Source organism: Macaca nemestrina, chromosome 20 (genome assembly GCF_043159975.1).
Source record: "Macaca nemestrina isolate mMacNem1 chromosome 20, mMacNem.hap1, whole genome shotgun sequence".
Taxonomy (NCBI): domain Eukaryota; kingdom Metazoa; phylum Chordata; class Mammalia; order Primates; family Cercopithecidae; genus Macaca; species Macaca nemestrina.
The window spans coordinates 16,384,571-16,401,719 of NC_092144.1; the positions used below are offsets into that span (position 1 = coordinate 16,384,571).

Below are 17,149 nucleotides of genomic sequence, written 5' to 3' on the forward strand. Positions count from 1 at the left end.
CCTGGGCTCAAGCCATCCACCTGTGTAAGCCTCCCAGCGTGCTGGAATTACAAGCACAAGCCACCGCTCCCAGCAATTTAAATTTTTTTAAACCAGGCGTGGTGGCTCACGCCTGTTATCCCAGCTATTTGGGAGGCCAAGGCAGGAAGATCGCTTGAGACCAGGAGTTTGGGACCAACCTGGGTAACATAGCAAGACCCCATCTATTTTTTTTTTTTTTTTTTTTTTAATTTTCCAGGCATGGTGGCACACACCTGTAGTCCCAGCTACTTGGAAGGCTGAGGTAGGAGGATCACTTGAGCCCAGGAGTTCACAGCTACAATGAGCTAAGATGGCACCTCTGGCCTGGGCGCAGTGGCTCACGCCTGTAATCCCAACACTTTGGGAGGCCGTGGCAGGTGGATTGCCTAAGCTCAGGAGTTCAAGGCCAGCCTGGGCAACATGGCGGAACTCCATCTCTACTAAAAATATGAAAAATTTGCCAGGCATGATGGTGCACGCCTGTAATCCCAGCTACTCAGGAGGCTGAGGGACGAGAATCACTTAAACACGGGAGGCAGAGGCAGCCATGAGCCAAGATTGTGCCAATGCACTCCAGCCTGGGCGACAGAGCAAGACTCTGTCTCAAAAAAAAAAAAAAAAAAAAAAGATAGCACCTCTGAATAGCCAGTGGACTCCAGCCTGGACAATATAGCCAGTGACTGGCCAGACATCCCATCAAGTTCACAGACAGCATTAGACGTCAGGACAGTGGTTCCTCTGGGGTTGGGGGGCTCCAGGATCCAAGACTTGGAATGTTCTATTTCTTGGTCTGGAGGCTAGTTAGAGGGATCTGTACACATTTTTTTTTTTTTTAAAAACAGTTTCAGTAGCCAGGCATGGTGGTGCAAACCTATAGTCCCAGCTACCCAAGAGGCTAAGGTAGGAGGCTCACCTGAGCCAAGGGAGGTTGAGGCTGCAGTGAGCCATGATTGTGCCACTGCACTCCGGCCTGGGTGACAAGAGTGAGACCCTGTTTCATAAAAAGAGAAAATAGCTGTCTAGCCAGGTGCAGTGACTCATGCCAATAATCCCAGGTATTCAGGAGGCCAAGGCAAGAGGATCACTTGAGACCAGGAGTTTGAGACCAGCCTGGGCAACATAGCAAGACTCCATCCCTTTAAAAATATGTTTTTAAATTAGCCAAATGTGGTGGCCTGTAGTACCAGCTACTCAGGAGGCTGAGGCAGTAGAATCACTTGAGCCCAGGAGTTGGAGGTTACAGTGAGCTATGATTGTGTCACTGCACTCCAGCCTGGGCGACAGAGCCAGATCAAATCTCAGGAAAAAGGTAACTGTCTGCAAAGTCACATTCCACAGAGGCAGTCTTCAACAGAGGCCTTAGATATTTTTCCAACTTCATGCGTTCTGAACAAAATTTGCTGGTTTTATGGATTCAGCCCAGTTCCCTGGAAGAATCTGATGTCTTAGGAATGTAGAAACTGCCCAAATGTGAGTGCCTTTTCTTTCCCAGGATTTTTGCCGTCCTCTCGGCCATCCTGTACCTAGGCAACGTCACTTACAAGAAGAGAGCTACAGGCCGAGAGGAAGGGTTGGAGGTCGGGCCGCCCGAGGTGCTGGACACCCTGTCGCAGCTTCTGAAGGTACTGATCACCATCTCTGTCCCTCCTCAGGCCTGACTCAGGGCCGCTGGCTATCTCTCAATACGAGGGACCGTACCCAGAACTTCCTACGTAGGCTGAGGTTTCATCAACCAGGACCTTACGTCTTCCGCTCTCATCTCTACAGTGTTGCTTCCTCATTTCTGATGAGCTCTGTGGACGGGGGCATCTCCTCCTCCCACCCTCAAGTGAAAGCCTCTCTGAAACTACAGCTCAGGGGCCAGGTGCGATGGCTCACACCTGTAGTCCCAGCCCTTTGGGAGGCCGAGGTGGGAGGATCACCTGAGGTTGGGAGTTCAAAACCAGATTGGCTAACATGGTGAAACCCCATGTCTACTAAAAATACAAAAAGAAATTAGCCAGGCATGGTGGTACGTGCCTCTAGTCTAAGGTACTCGGGAGGCAGAGGCACGAGAATCACTTGAACTTGGGAGGCAGAGGCTGCAGTGAGCCAAGATTGTGCCACTGCACTCCAGTCTGGGCGACAGAGCAACACTCTGTCTCAAAGAAAGAAAAAAACTATAGCTTGGGGCTGTGTGCAGGTGTTGATGGTGTGCTCCTGTAATCCCAGCTACCCAGGGGGCCAAGGCAGGAAGATTACTTGAGCCTAGGAGTTCATTGCTGCAGTGAGCTGTGATCGCGCCACTGCACTCCAGCTGGGGTGAGTGACAGGGTAAGGCCCCATCTCTTAAAAAACAAAAACTTCCGGTTTGATCATTTTCTCATTGGACCTGCCATCCCTTCCTCCTCCACTGGTTCTCAGCCAGGGGCAGTTGTGCCCCCAGGACACACTGGGCAATGTCTGGAGACCTTTCTGGTTGCCATACTCTGGGTTGCTCCTGGCATCTGCTAGGTAGAGGCCATGGATGCTGCTCAACACCCTGCAGTGCACAGGACAGCTCCCCCCCCGGCAGAGAATTATCCAGCCCCAAGTGCAAAAGGCAGTGAGGCCGAGGAACCCTACCCCAGTCTTTTGTGTTTTAATCCATTTATGCTTAGCGTTCCATTCTTGGTACAGGAGCCCCAGCTTCTGTTGAGTTCTTGGGGATATGTGAGCATCTGCTGGGATATTCAGAGAAAGCCCCTGCCAGCCGGGCACGATGGCTCACGCCTGTAATCCCAGCACTTTGGGAGGCTGAGGCAGGTGGATTATCTGAGGTCAGGACTTCGAGACCAGTTTGAGAACATCAGGCCCCAAAACCTGACCAGTATGGAGAAACCCTATCTCTACTAAAAATACAAAAATTAATTGGGCATGGTGGCGCACACCGTAGTCCCAGCTATTCAGGGGGCTGAGACAGGAGAATCACTTGAACTCGGGAAGCAGAAGTTGCAGTGAGCCAAGATTGCGCCACTGCACTCCAGCCTGGGCGACAGAGCAAGACTCCATGTAAAAAAAAAAAAAGAGAGAGAGAAGGCCCCCGCTTATTCCCCACTCTTGCTGCTGGTGGGCAGAGACCACCAGCTCAGGTAGCTTGGCAGTTGGGGGAGGGATGAGCATGTCGGCTGTCTGGGTAAAGTCTAAGCCCAGCCCCTGTGCAATGGATGGGAGCCACCAGCTCCAACAGGCAAAGCAGTGAGTGCTGGTCACCGGGCGCCACCTGGACCCATGGCTCACACTCACATAAGGCCTGTGTGTGCCACGGGGTGAGCATCCAGCAAGCCCATGCTATGTGGGAATTCTGAAACCTGCCAAGTATAAAACAACATCGCAGGCCAGGCGCAGTGGCTCATGCCTGTAATCCCAACACTTTGGGAGGCCCAGGCAGGCGGATCACCTGAGGTCAGGAGTTCAAGACCAACCTGGCCAACATGGAGAAACCCCATCTCTACAAAAAATACAAAAATTAGCTGGGCATGGTGGCAGGCGCCTGTAACCTCAGCTACTGGGGAGACTGAGGCAGGAGAATCGCTTGAACCCGGGAGGCGGAGGTTGCAGTGAGCCAGGATCACACCACTGTACTGCAGCCTGGGCGATAGAGTGAGACTCTGTCTCAAAATAAAAAAAAAAACAGGCCGGGCGCTGTGGCTCAAGCCTGTAATCCCAGCACTTTGGGAGGCCGAGGCGGGTGGATCACGAAGTCAGGAGATCGAGACCATCCTGGCTAACATGGTGAAACCCCGTCTCTACTAAAAATACAAAAAACTAGCCGGGCGTGGTGGCGGGCGCCTGTAGTCCCAGCTACTCGGGAGGCTGAGGCAGGAGAATGGCGTAAACCCGGGAGGCGGAGCTTGCAGTGAGCCGAGATCGCGCCACTGCACTCCAGCCTGGGTGACACAGCGAGACTCCGTCTCAAAAAAAAAAAAAAAAAAAAAAAAACAGCACATCGTGGGTGGATGGGCAGGCTTCAGGGCCCACTTCCAGGCCTGGCTGCTGAGGGTCCGTCTCCCAGCTGCCTCTGGCCCCGGGCCTTGCCTCAGTGACACCAGGACATGCCTGATACGCCCTCCATCTCCCTTTTCCTTCTCCCTCTCCTTGACCTCCAAACAGGTAAAGCGAGAAATCTTGGTGGAGGTTCTGACCAAAAGAAAAACGGTGACCGTCAACGACAAGCTCATCCTTCCCTACAGCCTCAGCGAGGTGAGCGCTGCCCAGGCACTCACAGAGTGCCAGACCCCAAAACCCAAGCGGGAATGGTCTTTGGAAAGAGCTGGCGTGAGTGGGCCGTTCCTGTCCCTGAAATGCTAGAATGGAACCCAGGCAGTGCCTCTGATTGTCATGTGAGTTCAGGCCAGCCTGGGACACAAACCATGGCCCTCAGGCCAGAACTTGAGCCACATGCATTCATATCTGTGTTTCTATATGTTCCGTGTGCGTGCTGATTCTCACCAGCAATAGTTGGCCAGATCCAGCCTTCCACCTGGTTTTGCTAATAAAGTTTTATTGGCACATGGCCATACTCATTCATTTACATACCACCTAAGACTGCTTTGGGGCCATAGCAGCTAAGCAGAGCAGTTGCGACAGAGAACATCAGGCCCCAGAGCCAAAAATAATGACTCCCTGGTCCCTTCCAGAAAAAAATTTGCCCATCCCTGGACTCCGGAACATGACACTGACTACCCTTATGTAACTCCCAGCCTATAAGTCTCAAGCCTGTGACTCTAAACCTTGTTAAGGTGCCTCCCTCTGGTCTTTGCCCCAGCCTGGATGTTTTCTCTGTGCTGTATTTCTCTTGCATTTTTACATCTCAAGAGCAGGATCACTTGCAGCTTGTTTAACAATAGGAAAGTACCTAGTCACAATAGGGATTTTTAGCCCCTCACCCAATGGGAAGCTGCTGTGACATTTCAAACAGGCACCGGGGACATTCTGAGCCTACATGGGTCCAGGGCACCACGTGATGTTGCCAGGAAGTTGCTGCACATCACCCAAGACCCGAGCAGCACTGGTGCCCTGAGAGGCTCCACGCAGAGCCAAAGGTGCCCGACAGGGGCTGCATTCTGTGTGGCTCCATTTCCTTGACACCCAAGAAATACAAAACGAAGGGGACACATTCTAGATCTTGTCTGCCGGTGAATACATCTGTCAGAGTTGCGACCTGAATATGTGGAAAAAAAAAAGACAATTTATTCTATATAGATTGGACCTTAAGAGCTTTTTTTTTTTTTTTTGAGATAACGTCTCACTCTCGCCCAGGCTGGAGTGCAGTGGGACTATCTCGGCTCACTACACCCTCCTCCTCCCAGATTCAAATGATTCTCATGCCTCAGCCTGCTGAGTAGCTGGCATTACAGGTGTGCACCACGAGGCCTGGCTAATTATTTTTGCATTTTTATTTTTATTTTATTTTTGAAACAGAGTTTCGCTCTTGTTGCCCAGGCTGGGGTGCGATGGCACAATCTCGGCTTACTGCAACTTACGCCTCCTGGGTTCAAGCAATTCTCCTGCCTCAGCCTCCTGAGCAGCTGGGATTGCAGGCATGTGCCACCACACCCGGCTAATTTTGTATTTTTAGTAGAGACAGGGTTTCACCATGCTGGTCAGGCTGGTCTTGAACTCCTGACCTCAGGTGATCCACCCGCCTCGGCCTCCCAAAATGCTGGGATTACCGGCTTGAGCCACTGTGCCCAGACTGGTTTTTTTTCTTGGTTTGTTTTTTTTTTTTTTTTTTTGCATTTTTAGTAGAGACGGGGTATCCACCCGCCTTGGCTCTCAAAGTACTGGCATTACAGGCATGAGCCACCACGCCCGGCCACAAAAGAGCTTTGATGCACATGGTGATAGCCACATGGTGCCCCTGGAAGAACAAGGGGCCTGAAGTTAGTTAGACCCTCCTTGCTGGTTCTACCACAATTGCACGCCCCACCCCCTCCCTGAGCCCAAGTTCCTCACTCAGAAGCAATTTTGGTTGCTCTGAGGAGTGTATGGAAAGGCCTCCGTGGCCATTCCAGAGGCCATTGGGTCTGTTAAAGCCTCAGTGTGCAGGCACGTCCTCCAGGACAGGGTGAAAGATGTGTGTTGGATGAGTTGCATATTGACAGAGACCACCTTGGCTGGTTGCAGTGGCTCACGCCTGTAATCCCAACACTTAGGGAGGCCAAGGCAGAAGGATTGCTTGAGCCCAGGAGTTCGAGTCCAGCCTTGGCAACATAGTGAGACCCCCGTCTCCACAATAAAATTAAAAATTAAGGCCAGGCACGGTGGCTCATGCCTCTAATCCCATCACTTTTGGAGGCTGAGGTGGGCAGATCACTTGAGGCCATGAGTTCGAGACCAGCCTGGCCAACATGGCGAAACCCCTTTCTGCTAAAAGTACAAAAATTAGCCAGGCATGCTGGTGTGTACCTGTAATCCCAGCTACTCAGAAGGCTGAGGCTGGAGAACCGCTTGAACTCAGGAGGCAGAGGTTGCAGTGAGCCAAGACTATGTCACTGTACTTCAGCCTGGGTGACAGAACAAGACTCCACCTCAGCCGGGCGCGGTGGCTCAAGCCTGTAATCCCAGCACTTTGGGAGGCCGAGACGGGCGGATCACAAGGTCAGGAGATCGAGACCATCCTGGCTAACACGGCGAAACCCCGTCTCTACTAAAAAATACAAAAAATTAGCCGGGCGAGGTGGCGGCGCCTGTGGTCCCAGCTACTCGGGAGGCTGAGGCAGGAGAATGACGGGAACCCGGGAGGCGGAGCTTGCAGTGAGCTGAGATCTGGCCACTGCACTCCAGCCTGGGCGACAGAGCGAGACTCCGTCTCAAAAAAAAGAAAAAAAAAAAAGACTCCACCTCAAAAAAAAAAAAAGTAAAAATTAACCAGGTGTGGTGTGCACCTGTAGCCTGAGCTACACAGGAGGCTGAGGCAGGAAGATCACTTGAGCCCAGGAAGTGGAGTTTGCAGTGAGCCAAGATTGTACTAGTGCACTTCAGCCTGGACAACAGAGTGAGACCCTATGTCAAAAAAATATATATACCAAGGGCAATCTTGGCCAGGCACAGTGGCTCATGCCTGTAATCCCAGGACTTTGGGAGGCCAAGGCAGGCGGATCACCTAAGGTCAGAGTTTGAGACCAGCCTGGCCAACATAGTGAAACTCCGTCTCTAGTAAAAATACAAAAATTAGCTAGGTATGGTGGTGCGTACCTGTAATCTCAGCTACCTGGGAGGCTGAGACAGGAGAATCGCTTGACCCAGGAGGTGGAGGCTGCAGTGAGCCGAGATCGTGCCACTGCACTCCAGCCGGGGCGACAGAGCAAGACTCCAGTGCAGGGCCTGCCGTGCTGGAGGTGAGCCACCCGCTCTGTGTCCATAGGCCATCACTGCCCGCGACTCCATGGCCAAGTCTCTGTACAGCGCCCTGTTCGACTGGATTGTGCTGCGGATCAACCACGCACTCCTCAACAAGAAGGACGTGGAAGAGGCAGTCTCGGTGAGTGCCCCCATTTCCTCCCTCAAGCTAGGTCAGGGGAGGCCACATCCTCACTACCAACATCCTTGGTGGGCAACCTAGAACATCCGGAGCCGAGGCATCTGTAGTCAAGAGGCTGTTTCCCCCAACAGGCAGGACCAGGAAACAGGACAGGCTACAAAATTCAGGCCCAGGGCAGAATGAAAACAGGGCCCCTTATTCAAAAACGACAGATTCTGACATGCACCTGTGGTCCCAGCTACTCAGGAGGCTGAGGCAGAAGGATTGCTTGAGCCCAGGAGGTCAAGGCTGCAGTGAGCTGTGGTGGCGCCACTGCACTCCAACCTGGGCAACAGAGCAAGACCCTGCCTCAAAAAAAAAAGTATGGATTCCATGCTGGTAATGGCAAAGTGTTCTGCCAAGCAGCGGGGACTCAGGACCTAACAGGTCACAGCCTGTAGAGCCAGCCCCTCTCATGAAGGCTGGCTCCCACGGGGGGCACCTGCGGGCAGTGACCATTTTCTCTGTCTCTCCCAGTGCCTGTCCATCGGGGTCCTGGACATCTTCGGATTTGAAGACTTCGAGAGGAACAGCTTCGAGCAGTTCTGTATCAACTACGCCAATGAGCAGCTACAGTATTACTTCAACCAGCACATCTTCAAGCTGGAGCAGGTGCGGAAAGGGCTTTTTTGTCAATTTTTTGAACTTGGTAAACCAGACATCACGTGAAATTTACCATCTTAACCATTTGTAAATGTTCAGTTCAGCGGCGGTAAGTGCATTCACACATTCGCAGTTATGCAAACACCACCACCATATATCTCCAGAACTCTTTCATTTTGCCAAACTGAGACTCTGTCCCCATGAAATACTCATTCCCCATTCCCTCTCCTGCAAGCCCTGAACTCACCATTCCACTTTTTTTTTTTTTTTTTTTTTTGAGACAGGGTCTTGCTCTGTCACCCAGCTAGAGTGGTATAATCATAGCTTACTGCAGCCTCAAACTCCTAGGCTCAAGTGATCCTCCTTCCTCGGCCTCCCAAGTAGCTGAAACCACAGGTGTACACCACCATGCCTGGCTAATTTTTGTATTTTTTGTAGAGACAAGGTTTTGCCATGTTGCCTAGGCTAGTCTCGAACTCCTGAGCACAAGCAATCTGCCCACCTCGGTCTCCCAAAGTACTTGGGATTACAGTTGTGAGCCACCATGCCTGGCCCATTCTACTTTGTGTCTCTGTCATTTTTTACTAAGTGCCTCATGTAAGCGAAATCAGACATTATTTGTGTTTTTGTGATCAGCTTATTTCACATAGTATAAAGTCCTCATGGGTCATCCACATGGTAGCATGTGTCAGAATTTCCTTCTTTTTCAAGGCTGAGTAATATTCCATTTTCTGGATGTACCACATTTTGTTCATCCATCCTTCAGTAGACACTTGGGTTGCTTCCAGCTTTTGCTATTGTGCATAATGCTTTTTTGAACATGGGTGTGCAAATATCTCTTCAAGACACTGCTTTCAATTCTTTCGGGTATATACCCAGAAGTGGACTTGCTGGATCCTATGGTAATTCTGTTTTTAATTTTTTTGAAGAACCACCATACTGTTTTCCATAACAGCTGCAGCATTTTATAAGGAAATACCATGTTGTTGCACACCCAGCCCAAAGGGAAAATAGAATGAGCTAGAACTGGAATCTCCCTGGAGGCCCAGATCGTTGGTGAACTTGCTGCAGAATTTTTCTCAGTCAGAAGGAAAATTTAAGAAAACCCACCCAGCCTGGGATGAGGCAAATGTCAGGGATGTTTTGAGCCATAGTTCATTTGGGGGCTTCTCTGTCCAAACAGAAAATCTTTTTGATGAGAGAGAAACTGGGCTGCCTTTTAAGGATTTGCTTAGCTCAAAGACATTGATAACCTATCTGATGTGTCTTTTTTTTTTTTTTTTTTTTTGAGATGGAGTCTGTCTCTTGTCGCCCAGGCTGGAGTGCAGTGGCACGATCTTGGCTCACTGCAACCTGTGCCTCCCTGGTTCAAGCAATTCTCCTGCCTCAGCCTCCCAAGTAGCTGGGACTACAGGCACGTGCCACCATGCCCGGCTAATTTTTTTGTGTTTTTAGTAGCGATGGGGTTTCACCCTGCTGGCCAGGCTGGTCTCAAACTCCTGATTTCGGGCGATCTGCCCACCTTGGCCTCCCAAAGTGCTGGGATTACAGGAGTGAGGCACCGCGCCCGGCCCTGACGTGTCTTTTCACAGCTAAATAGTCAGCCATCCTTATTCATGTCTTCTCCTTCACATTGATGATTCTGATGGGAAAATGAAACTGGCAGGCTTATGTAAATATCCAGCTGATTTTTCTATTAAGCTTTTTGGCAGTGAATCATTAGGAGTGTAGCTGGTCAGAATTAAGTTGTGCAGGAAGGGTGACACACACACTAAATTGTGAAGACTTAGCGTGTGAGAAAAAAGAACATACACTGTCTCAGTAGCTCACTGCAGCCTTGAACACTGAGGTTTAGATGATCCTACCACCACAGCCTCCCGAGTAGCTGAGACTATAGTTGCACGCCACCACACCCAGCTGGTTTTTTGGTTTTATTTTTTGTAGAGACAGGGTCTTGCTATGTTGCCCAGGCTGGTCCTGAACTCGTGGCCTCAAGTGATCCTCCCACATTGGCCTCTCAGTCATTTTTTATGTCAATTACACGTTAACGTGATCACATTTTAGATGTACGGGGTTAAATTCAGTGTATTATTAAAGTTAATTTTGAGCTATACACAGAGGCACATATCTGTAGCTACTGAGGAGGCTGAGGTGGGAGGATTACTTGAGCCCAGGAGGTCGAGGCCGCAATGAGCTACAGTTGTGCCACTGTACTCCAGCCTGGGTGACAGAACGAGACCCTGTCTCAAAAAAAAAAAAAAATTAATTTCACCTATTCTTTTACTTTTTACATGTGATTATTAGAAAATTTGAAGCTGGGCATCGTGGCTAATGCTAACAATACCAGTGCTTTGGGAAGCCAAAGTAAGAGGATTGCTTGAGGTCAGGAGTTCAAGGCTGCAGTGACCTATGGTCACACCACTGTACTCCATCCTGGGCAACAGAGCAAGACCCTGTGTCTTAAAAAAAAAAATCGAGACAGAGTTTCTGCCAAAAATTTTTATTTTATTTTATTTTTTATTTGTTTTATTTTTATTTTATTTAATTTTTTGAGATGGAGTCTCGCTCTGTCGCCCAGGCTGGAGTGCAGTGGCCAGATCTCAGCTCACTGCAAGCTCCGCCTCCCGGGTTCCCGCCATTCTCCTGTCTCAGCCTCCTGAGTAGCTGGGACTACAGGCGCCCGCCACCTCGCCCGGCTAGTTTTTTGTATTTTTTAGTAGAGACGGGGTTTCACCGTGTTAGCCAGGATAGTCTCGATCTCCTGACCTAGTGATCCGCCCGTCTCGGCCTCCCAAAGTGCTGGGATTACAGGCTTGAGCCACAGCGCCCGGCCGAGACCCTGTCTCTTAAAAGAAAAAAAGAAAATGTGAAGATTCCTGTTGGACAACATAGCTCTGGAGCAGGGGCCAGCAAACGACAGCCTATGGGTCAAATCTAGTCCCACAAATTGTCTTTATAAATAAAGGTTTATTGGCATTGGTTTACATTATCATCTGTGGCTGTTTTCACATCACGACTGTTAGTTGCAGCAGACAGTTTCTGGTTCATAAGGTGCTATCTGGCCCATTACAGAGAAAGTTTGCCAACCTCTAGATGGTTTAAAGTGTGATTTTTTTTTTCTTTTTCTTTTTTTTTTTTTTTTATGAGACAGAGTCTTGCCCTGTCACCCAGGCTGGAGTGCAATGGTGCAATCTCAGTTCAATGCGATCTCCACCTCCCAGGTTCTAGCAATTCTCCTGCCTCAGCCTTTCCAGTAGCTGGAATCACAGGCATGCGCCACCACGCCTGGCTAATTTTTGTATTTTTAGTAGAGACAGGTTTTCACCATGTTGGCCAGGCTGGTCTTGAACTCCTGACCTCAGGTGATCTGCCCGCCTCAGCCTCTCAAAGTGCTGGGATTACAGACGTGAGCCACCACGCCCAGCCCTTAAGTGTGATATTTAAAGCACCAAGCTGTGGTCAGTATTTGAGAATGTGCATTCTTGTTTCCTGTTTACAATCATTCGTTTATCTAGTAAGTTTATATAACTATTAATGTATTCATATTGATGTACTCATATGCATTTTGTTATTGATATATTTATGTATATTTTTTTCACTTTTAAGTTCAGGGGTACATGTGCAGGTTTGTTATGTAGGTGAACTTGTGTCATGGGGGTTTGTTGCACAGATTATTTCATCATGCAGGTGTTAAGCCTAGTACCCATTAGTTGTTTTTCCTGATCCTCTCCATCCTCCCACCCTTTACCTCCAATAGGCCCCAGTGTGTGTTATTCACCTCTGTGTGTCCATGTGTTCTCATGATTTGGTTCCCTCTTATAAACGAGAACATGCAATATTTGGTTTTCTGTTCCTGCGTTAGTGTGCTAAGGATAATGGCCTCCAGCTCCATCCATGTTCCTGCAAAGGACATGATCTCTCTCCTTTTTTATGGCTGGGTAGTATTCCTTGATGTATATGCACCACATTTTCTCGATCCATTAATGGGCATTTAGGTTACTTCCATTTCTCTGCTATTATGCGTAGTGCTGCAAAGGATACATGCATGCAGATACATTTACATGTAAACATGCCTATTGATACACAAATACGTTCCTACAGCGTGGGGATCCCTTATCCAAACTGCTTGGGACCAGAAGTGTCTCAGGTTTGGGATTTTTTTCAGATTTTTCAATATTTGTATTATACTTACTAGTTGAACATCCCAAATCTGAAAACCCAAAATCTGAAATGCTTCAATGAGCATTGTATTTGAGCATCACATAACATTGGCAGTCCAAAAGTGTTGGATGCTTTTTTTTTGGGGGGGATGGAGTCTTGCTATATTGCCCAGGCTGTTCTCAAATTCCTGGGCTCAAGCCATCCTCCCGCCTCAGCCTCCCAAGTACCTAGGACTACTGGTATGTGCCACTACACCTGGCTAGTTTTTTTTTGTTGTTTATTTTTTCTTTTTTTCTTTTTTTTTTTTGAGACGGAGTCTTGCTCAGTCGCCCAGGCTGGAGTACAGTGATGCGATCTCGGCTCACTGCAAGCTCCGCCTCCCAGGTTCACACCATTCTCCTGCCTCAGCCTCCCGAGTAGCTAGGACTACAGGCGCCCGCCACTACGCCCGGCTAGTTTTTTTTTTGTATTTTTAGTAGAGACAGGGTTTCACCATGTTAGCCAGGATGGTCTCGATCTCCTGACCTCGTGATCTGCCCGTCTCGGCCTCCCAAAGTGTTGGGATTACAGGCGTGAGCCACCGCGCCCGGCCTGTATTTTGTTTTTTGCATAGACAGGATCTTGCTATGTTGTCCAGGCTGGTCTTGAGCTCCCGGCCTCAAGCGATCCTCCCACCTCAGCCTCTCAGTTACTTTTTATGTCAATTACATGTTAACATGATCACATTTTGGATATATAGTATTAAATTAAGTGTATTATTAGAGCTTTTTTTTTTTTTTTTGAGACAGAGTTTTGCTCTTGTTGCCCAGGCTAGAGTAGGACCAATGGCGCAATCTTGGCTCACTGCAACCTCCACCTCCCGGGTTCAAGTGATTCTCCTGCCTCAGCCTCCCTAGTAGCTGGGATTACAGGCATGTGCCACTGTGCCTGGCTAATTTTGTGTCTTTAGTAGACATGGGGTTTCACTCTGTTGGTCAAGCTGTTCTCAAACTCCTGACCTCAGGTGATTGACCCGCCTTGGCCTCCCAAAGTGCTGGGATTACAGGCGTGAGCCACCGTGCCCTGCCCTATTAGAGTTAATTGTAAGCCACGCATCAATTTAAAAAGCTTCCGATTTTGAAGCATTTCAGATTTTCGGATTAGGGATACTCGACCTGTACGCAATACATGTTATGTAGATATTACATATCTGGGAGATAAGAAACGTACTGACCCCACATCACCCCTGCAGGAGGAGTATCAGGGCGAGGGGATCACGTGGCACAACATCGGCTACACAGACAATGTCGGCTGCATCCATCTCATCAGCAAGAAGCCCACGGGCCTCTTCTACCTGCTGGACGAGGAGAGCAAGTGAGTGTCCACACCCCATCCCTGCCGGCACATCTACACATGGGCACTGGGTCGGGTTCTGCAGCCCCCAGAGCCTTACCCCAAATCCAGACTTTCCCAAAAACTCCTTTTTATTTTTGAGACAGGATCTCACTCTGTCACCCAGGCTGGAGTGTAGTGGTGCAATCATAGCTCACTGCAGCCTCGACCTCCTGGGCTCAAGTGATCCCCCGATGTGAGCCTCTCCAGTAGTTGCGACTACAGGGTCACACCACCATGCCCGGCTAATTTTTCTATTTCTTTGTAGCAACAGGGTTTCGTCACGTTGTCCAGGCTGGTCTCAAACTCTTGAGCTCAAGGGATCCTCCCGCCTCGGCATCCCAGAGTACTGGGATTACAGGCGTGTGCCACCACACCAGGCCTTGTCCAGAGAACTTGTGTCTGTTCAATTTCACTTGACCAGAAAACCCAAGCTTGTGTGTGCAAAATGCACAAACACCTCACTGTGAAAACATCAACACATGTGATTAATTTGTACACTTGAGGCACATCCACCAGGAGTTTTCAGCAAAGGATTATGGGCCTGTGTCTAGAAAATAGAGATGGGGACCGGGCATGGTGGGGCATACCTGTGGCCCTAGCTACTCAGGAGGCTGAGGCAGGAGGATCCCTTGAGCCTAGGAGGTCGAGGCTGCAGTGAGCTGTGATCGTGTCACTGCACTCCAGCCTGAGCAATGGAGCAAGAGACAGGATTGGTAAGTTCTTGCAAAGGGCAGTACAGTGTGTGGAACTGGGACCCAGATGCTGCCGGGCTCTGAACTCACTTCTGAGCCTTCCACACTCATCCCCGCAGTCCACAGGGCACCGTGAAGGCAGACAGGGAGGTCAATAAGGCGCCTCGTGCTGGGTCACCCAGTTGTAGTCACTGAAGTCACGTGACATGTACTGAACTACTTTCCTGTGGCTCCCCTAAGGAATCACTACAAGCCAGGTGGGCTCTTGAGTCCAGGAGTTTAAGACCAGCCTGGGCAACATAGAAAGAGTCCATCTTGGCCGGGCACAGTGGCTCACGCCTGTAATCCCAGCACTTTGAGAGGCCGAGGCAGGCAGATCACCTGAGGTCAGGAGTTGGGAGACCAGCCTGGCCAACATGGTGAAACCTCGTCTCTACTGAAAATACAAAAATTAGCCAGGCATGGTGGCGGATACCTGTAATCCCAGCTACTCGGGAGGCTGAGACAGGAGATCACTTGAACCTGGGAGGCGGAGGTTGCAGTGAGCGGAGATCGCGCCACTGCACTCCAGCCTGGGTGACAGACCAAGACTCTGTCCCAAAAAAAAAAAGATTCCATCTCTACAAAAAAATTTTTAACCAGCCTGTCCAACGTGGCAAAACCCCATCTCTACTAAAACTACAAAAATTAGCCAGGCATAGTGGCGGGTGCCTATAATTCCAGCTACTTGGGAGGCTGAGGCAGGAGAATCGTTTGAACCCAGGAGGTGGAGTTCTTAAAACCACCGGAATCTATTATCTTACAATTCTGGAAGCTGGAAGTCTAAAGTCAAAGTGTCAGCAGAGCTGTGCTGCCTCCAGAGGCTCCAAGGGAGGACCCTTCCTTGCCTCTTCCAGCTTCTGGGGGTCCAGGCTTTCCTTGGCTTTTGGCCACATCACTCCAGTCCCTATCTCCCTCTTCACATGGACTTCTTCCCTCTGTGTCTCCATCTCTCATCTCTCAGTCCTGTCTCCTCCTCTTTTTTTTTTTTTTTTTTTTTTTTTGAGACAGGCTCTTGCTCTGTTGCTCAGGCTGGAGTGCAGTGGCACAGCCTTGGTTCACTGCAGCCTCGACCTCTCAGGCTCCCATCCTCCTGCCTCAGTCTCTCAAGTGCCTGAGACTATAGGCATGCACCACCACACCCAGCTACGTTTTATTTTATTTTATTTTATTTTATTTTATATTTTTTTGAGACAGAGTCTCTGTCACCCAGGCTGGAGGGTAGTGGCACCATCTTGGCTCAAGTTAATTGGCGTCATCTCAGCTCAGTATAACCCCCACCTCCCAGGATCAAGCGATTCTCGTGTCTCAGCCTCCTGAGTCGCTGAGATTACAGGTGCCTTGCCACCATGCCCAGCTAATTTTTGTATTTTTAGTAGAGATGGGGTTTTTTCACCATGTTGGCCAGGCTGGTTAAAAATTTTTTTGGTAGAGATGGAATCTCCCTGTGTTGCCTGGCTAGTCTTGAACTCCTGGGCTCAAGCGATCCTCTCACCTTGACCTCCCAAAGTGCTGGCACCACAGGTGTGAGCCACTACACCTGACCCTGTCTCCTCTTTTTAGAAGGACACCATCCATGTGGAACTAGGTCCCACGCTGATGACCTCATCTTAACTAATTACACCTGCAAAGACCCTATTTTCCAAATAAGGTCACATTCAAAAGTCGGTGGAGGGGGTTAAGATATGGACATACTGTTTTATCAGCAACTCTATCAGACCCATCCCTTGCCAGTGACATCTCTAAGGGACTGGCCAGAGTCTCAGATGAATCAGGCACATCCCCTGCCTCAAACCTAGTCCCTGTCCAGGACAGGGGGACAGACACATCCCTTTCAGGCTGGGGTCCAGGTAGAGAATGTTCAGATAAGAGAAGAGTATTTGGGCCAGATGCACTGGGCTCCCACCTTTAATTCCAACACTTCAGGAGGCCAAGGTGGAGGATCACTTGAGACCAGGAGTTAAAGACTAGACTGGGCACCATAGTGAGACCCCATCTCTACAGAAAAATAATAAATAAACTAGCTGGGCACAGTGGCATGCACCTATAGTCCCAGCTACTCAGGAGGCTGAGGCAGGAGGATCACTTGAGCCCAGAGAGTCAAGACTACAGTGAGTTGTGATTGCACCAATGCATTCTAGCCTGGGCAACAGAGCAAGACCCCAACTCTAAAAATTAAAAAAAAAAAAAAGTAGAGACGGCAGTAGGAGGAGCTACATCATCACAACCAGGAAACTCCCAGGGCCAGATCAGGGGAAGCCCGTGAGGCAGGGCCTAGCCCAGCAGGCTCAGGTCTCTTTATTTAAAATCTTGCTATTTTTGCTCATCATGGAAGTTTTTGTTTCTTTTTGCACATTGATTTAGATTTTCTGAAATAGTGTGCTAAAATATTACCTATCTCAATGACTGAGGGTTTTGGGGGACACTCAAGGCAGATGCCTCACACTCCATACCGTGTTTACGGTTCTGGAAATGATACTTTTCATAGCTACAGACTCTCCCCTCCTTGGCCCCGTTAACACGGAGCCCCCGATGAAAATACAGGCATTCCGCTGCCTGTGTTTTCAAAAGTAGGGCCAGGCTCAGGCAGCGTTTGCCAAACCAACAACATCATTTCCCTCCTGGGAGGTAGAAGCAGTCAGGTACAAGGAGTCCTTTATTCTGCCCCCACAACCTCCCCCTCCCCGGAGCACAACAGAGCTCTGCTTCATCCTCC

The 17,149-nt window shown here is 49.5% G+C and overlaps 1 protein-coding gene across 2 annotated transcripts in view; it reads left to right on the forward strand.

Annotated features, from left to right (window-relative positions):
• LOC105491406 (myosin IXB) overlaps positions 1 to 17,149 on the forward strand; it is a 138,687-nt gene that overhangs the window by 78,959 nt on the left and 42,579 nt on the right. For both annotated transcript variants that reach the window (XM_071087774.1, XM_071087775.1), the window contains exons 7-11: positions 1,514 to 1,643; positions 4,153 to 4,242; positions 7,409 to 7,525; positions 8,042 to 8,176; positions 13,560 to 13,681. In XM_071087774.1, coding sequence (XP_070943875.1) covers positions 1,514 to 1,643; positions 4,153 to 4,242; positions 7,409 to 7,525; positions 8,042 to 8,176; positions 13,560 to 13,681 — 594 coding nt within the window. The remainder of the gene's footprint in view (positions 1 to 1,513; positions 1,644 to 4,152; positions 4,243 to 7,408; positions 7,526 to 8,041; positions 8,177 to 13,559; positions 13,682 to 17,149) is intronic.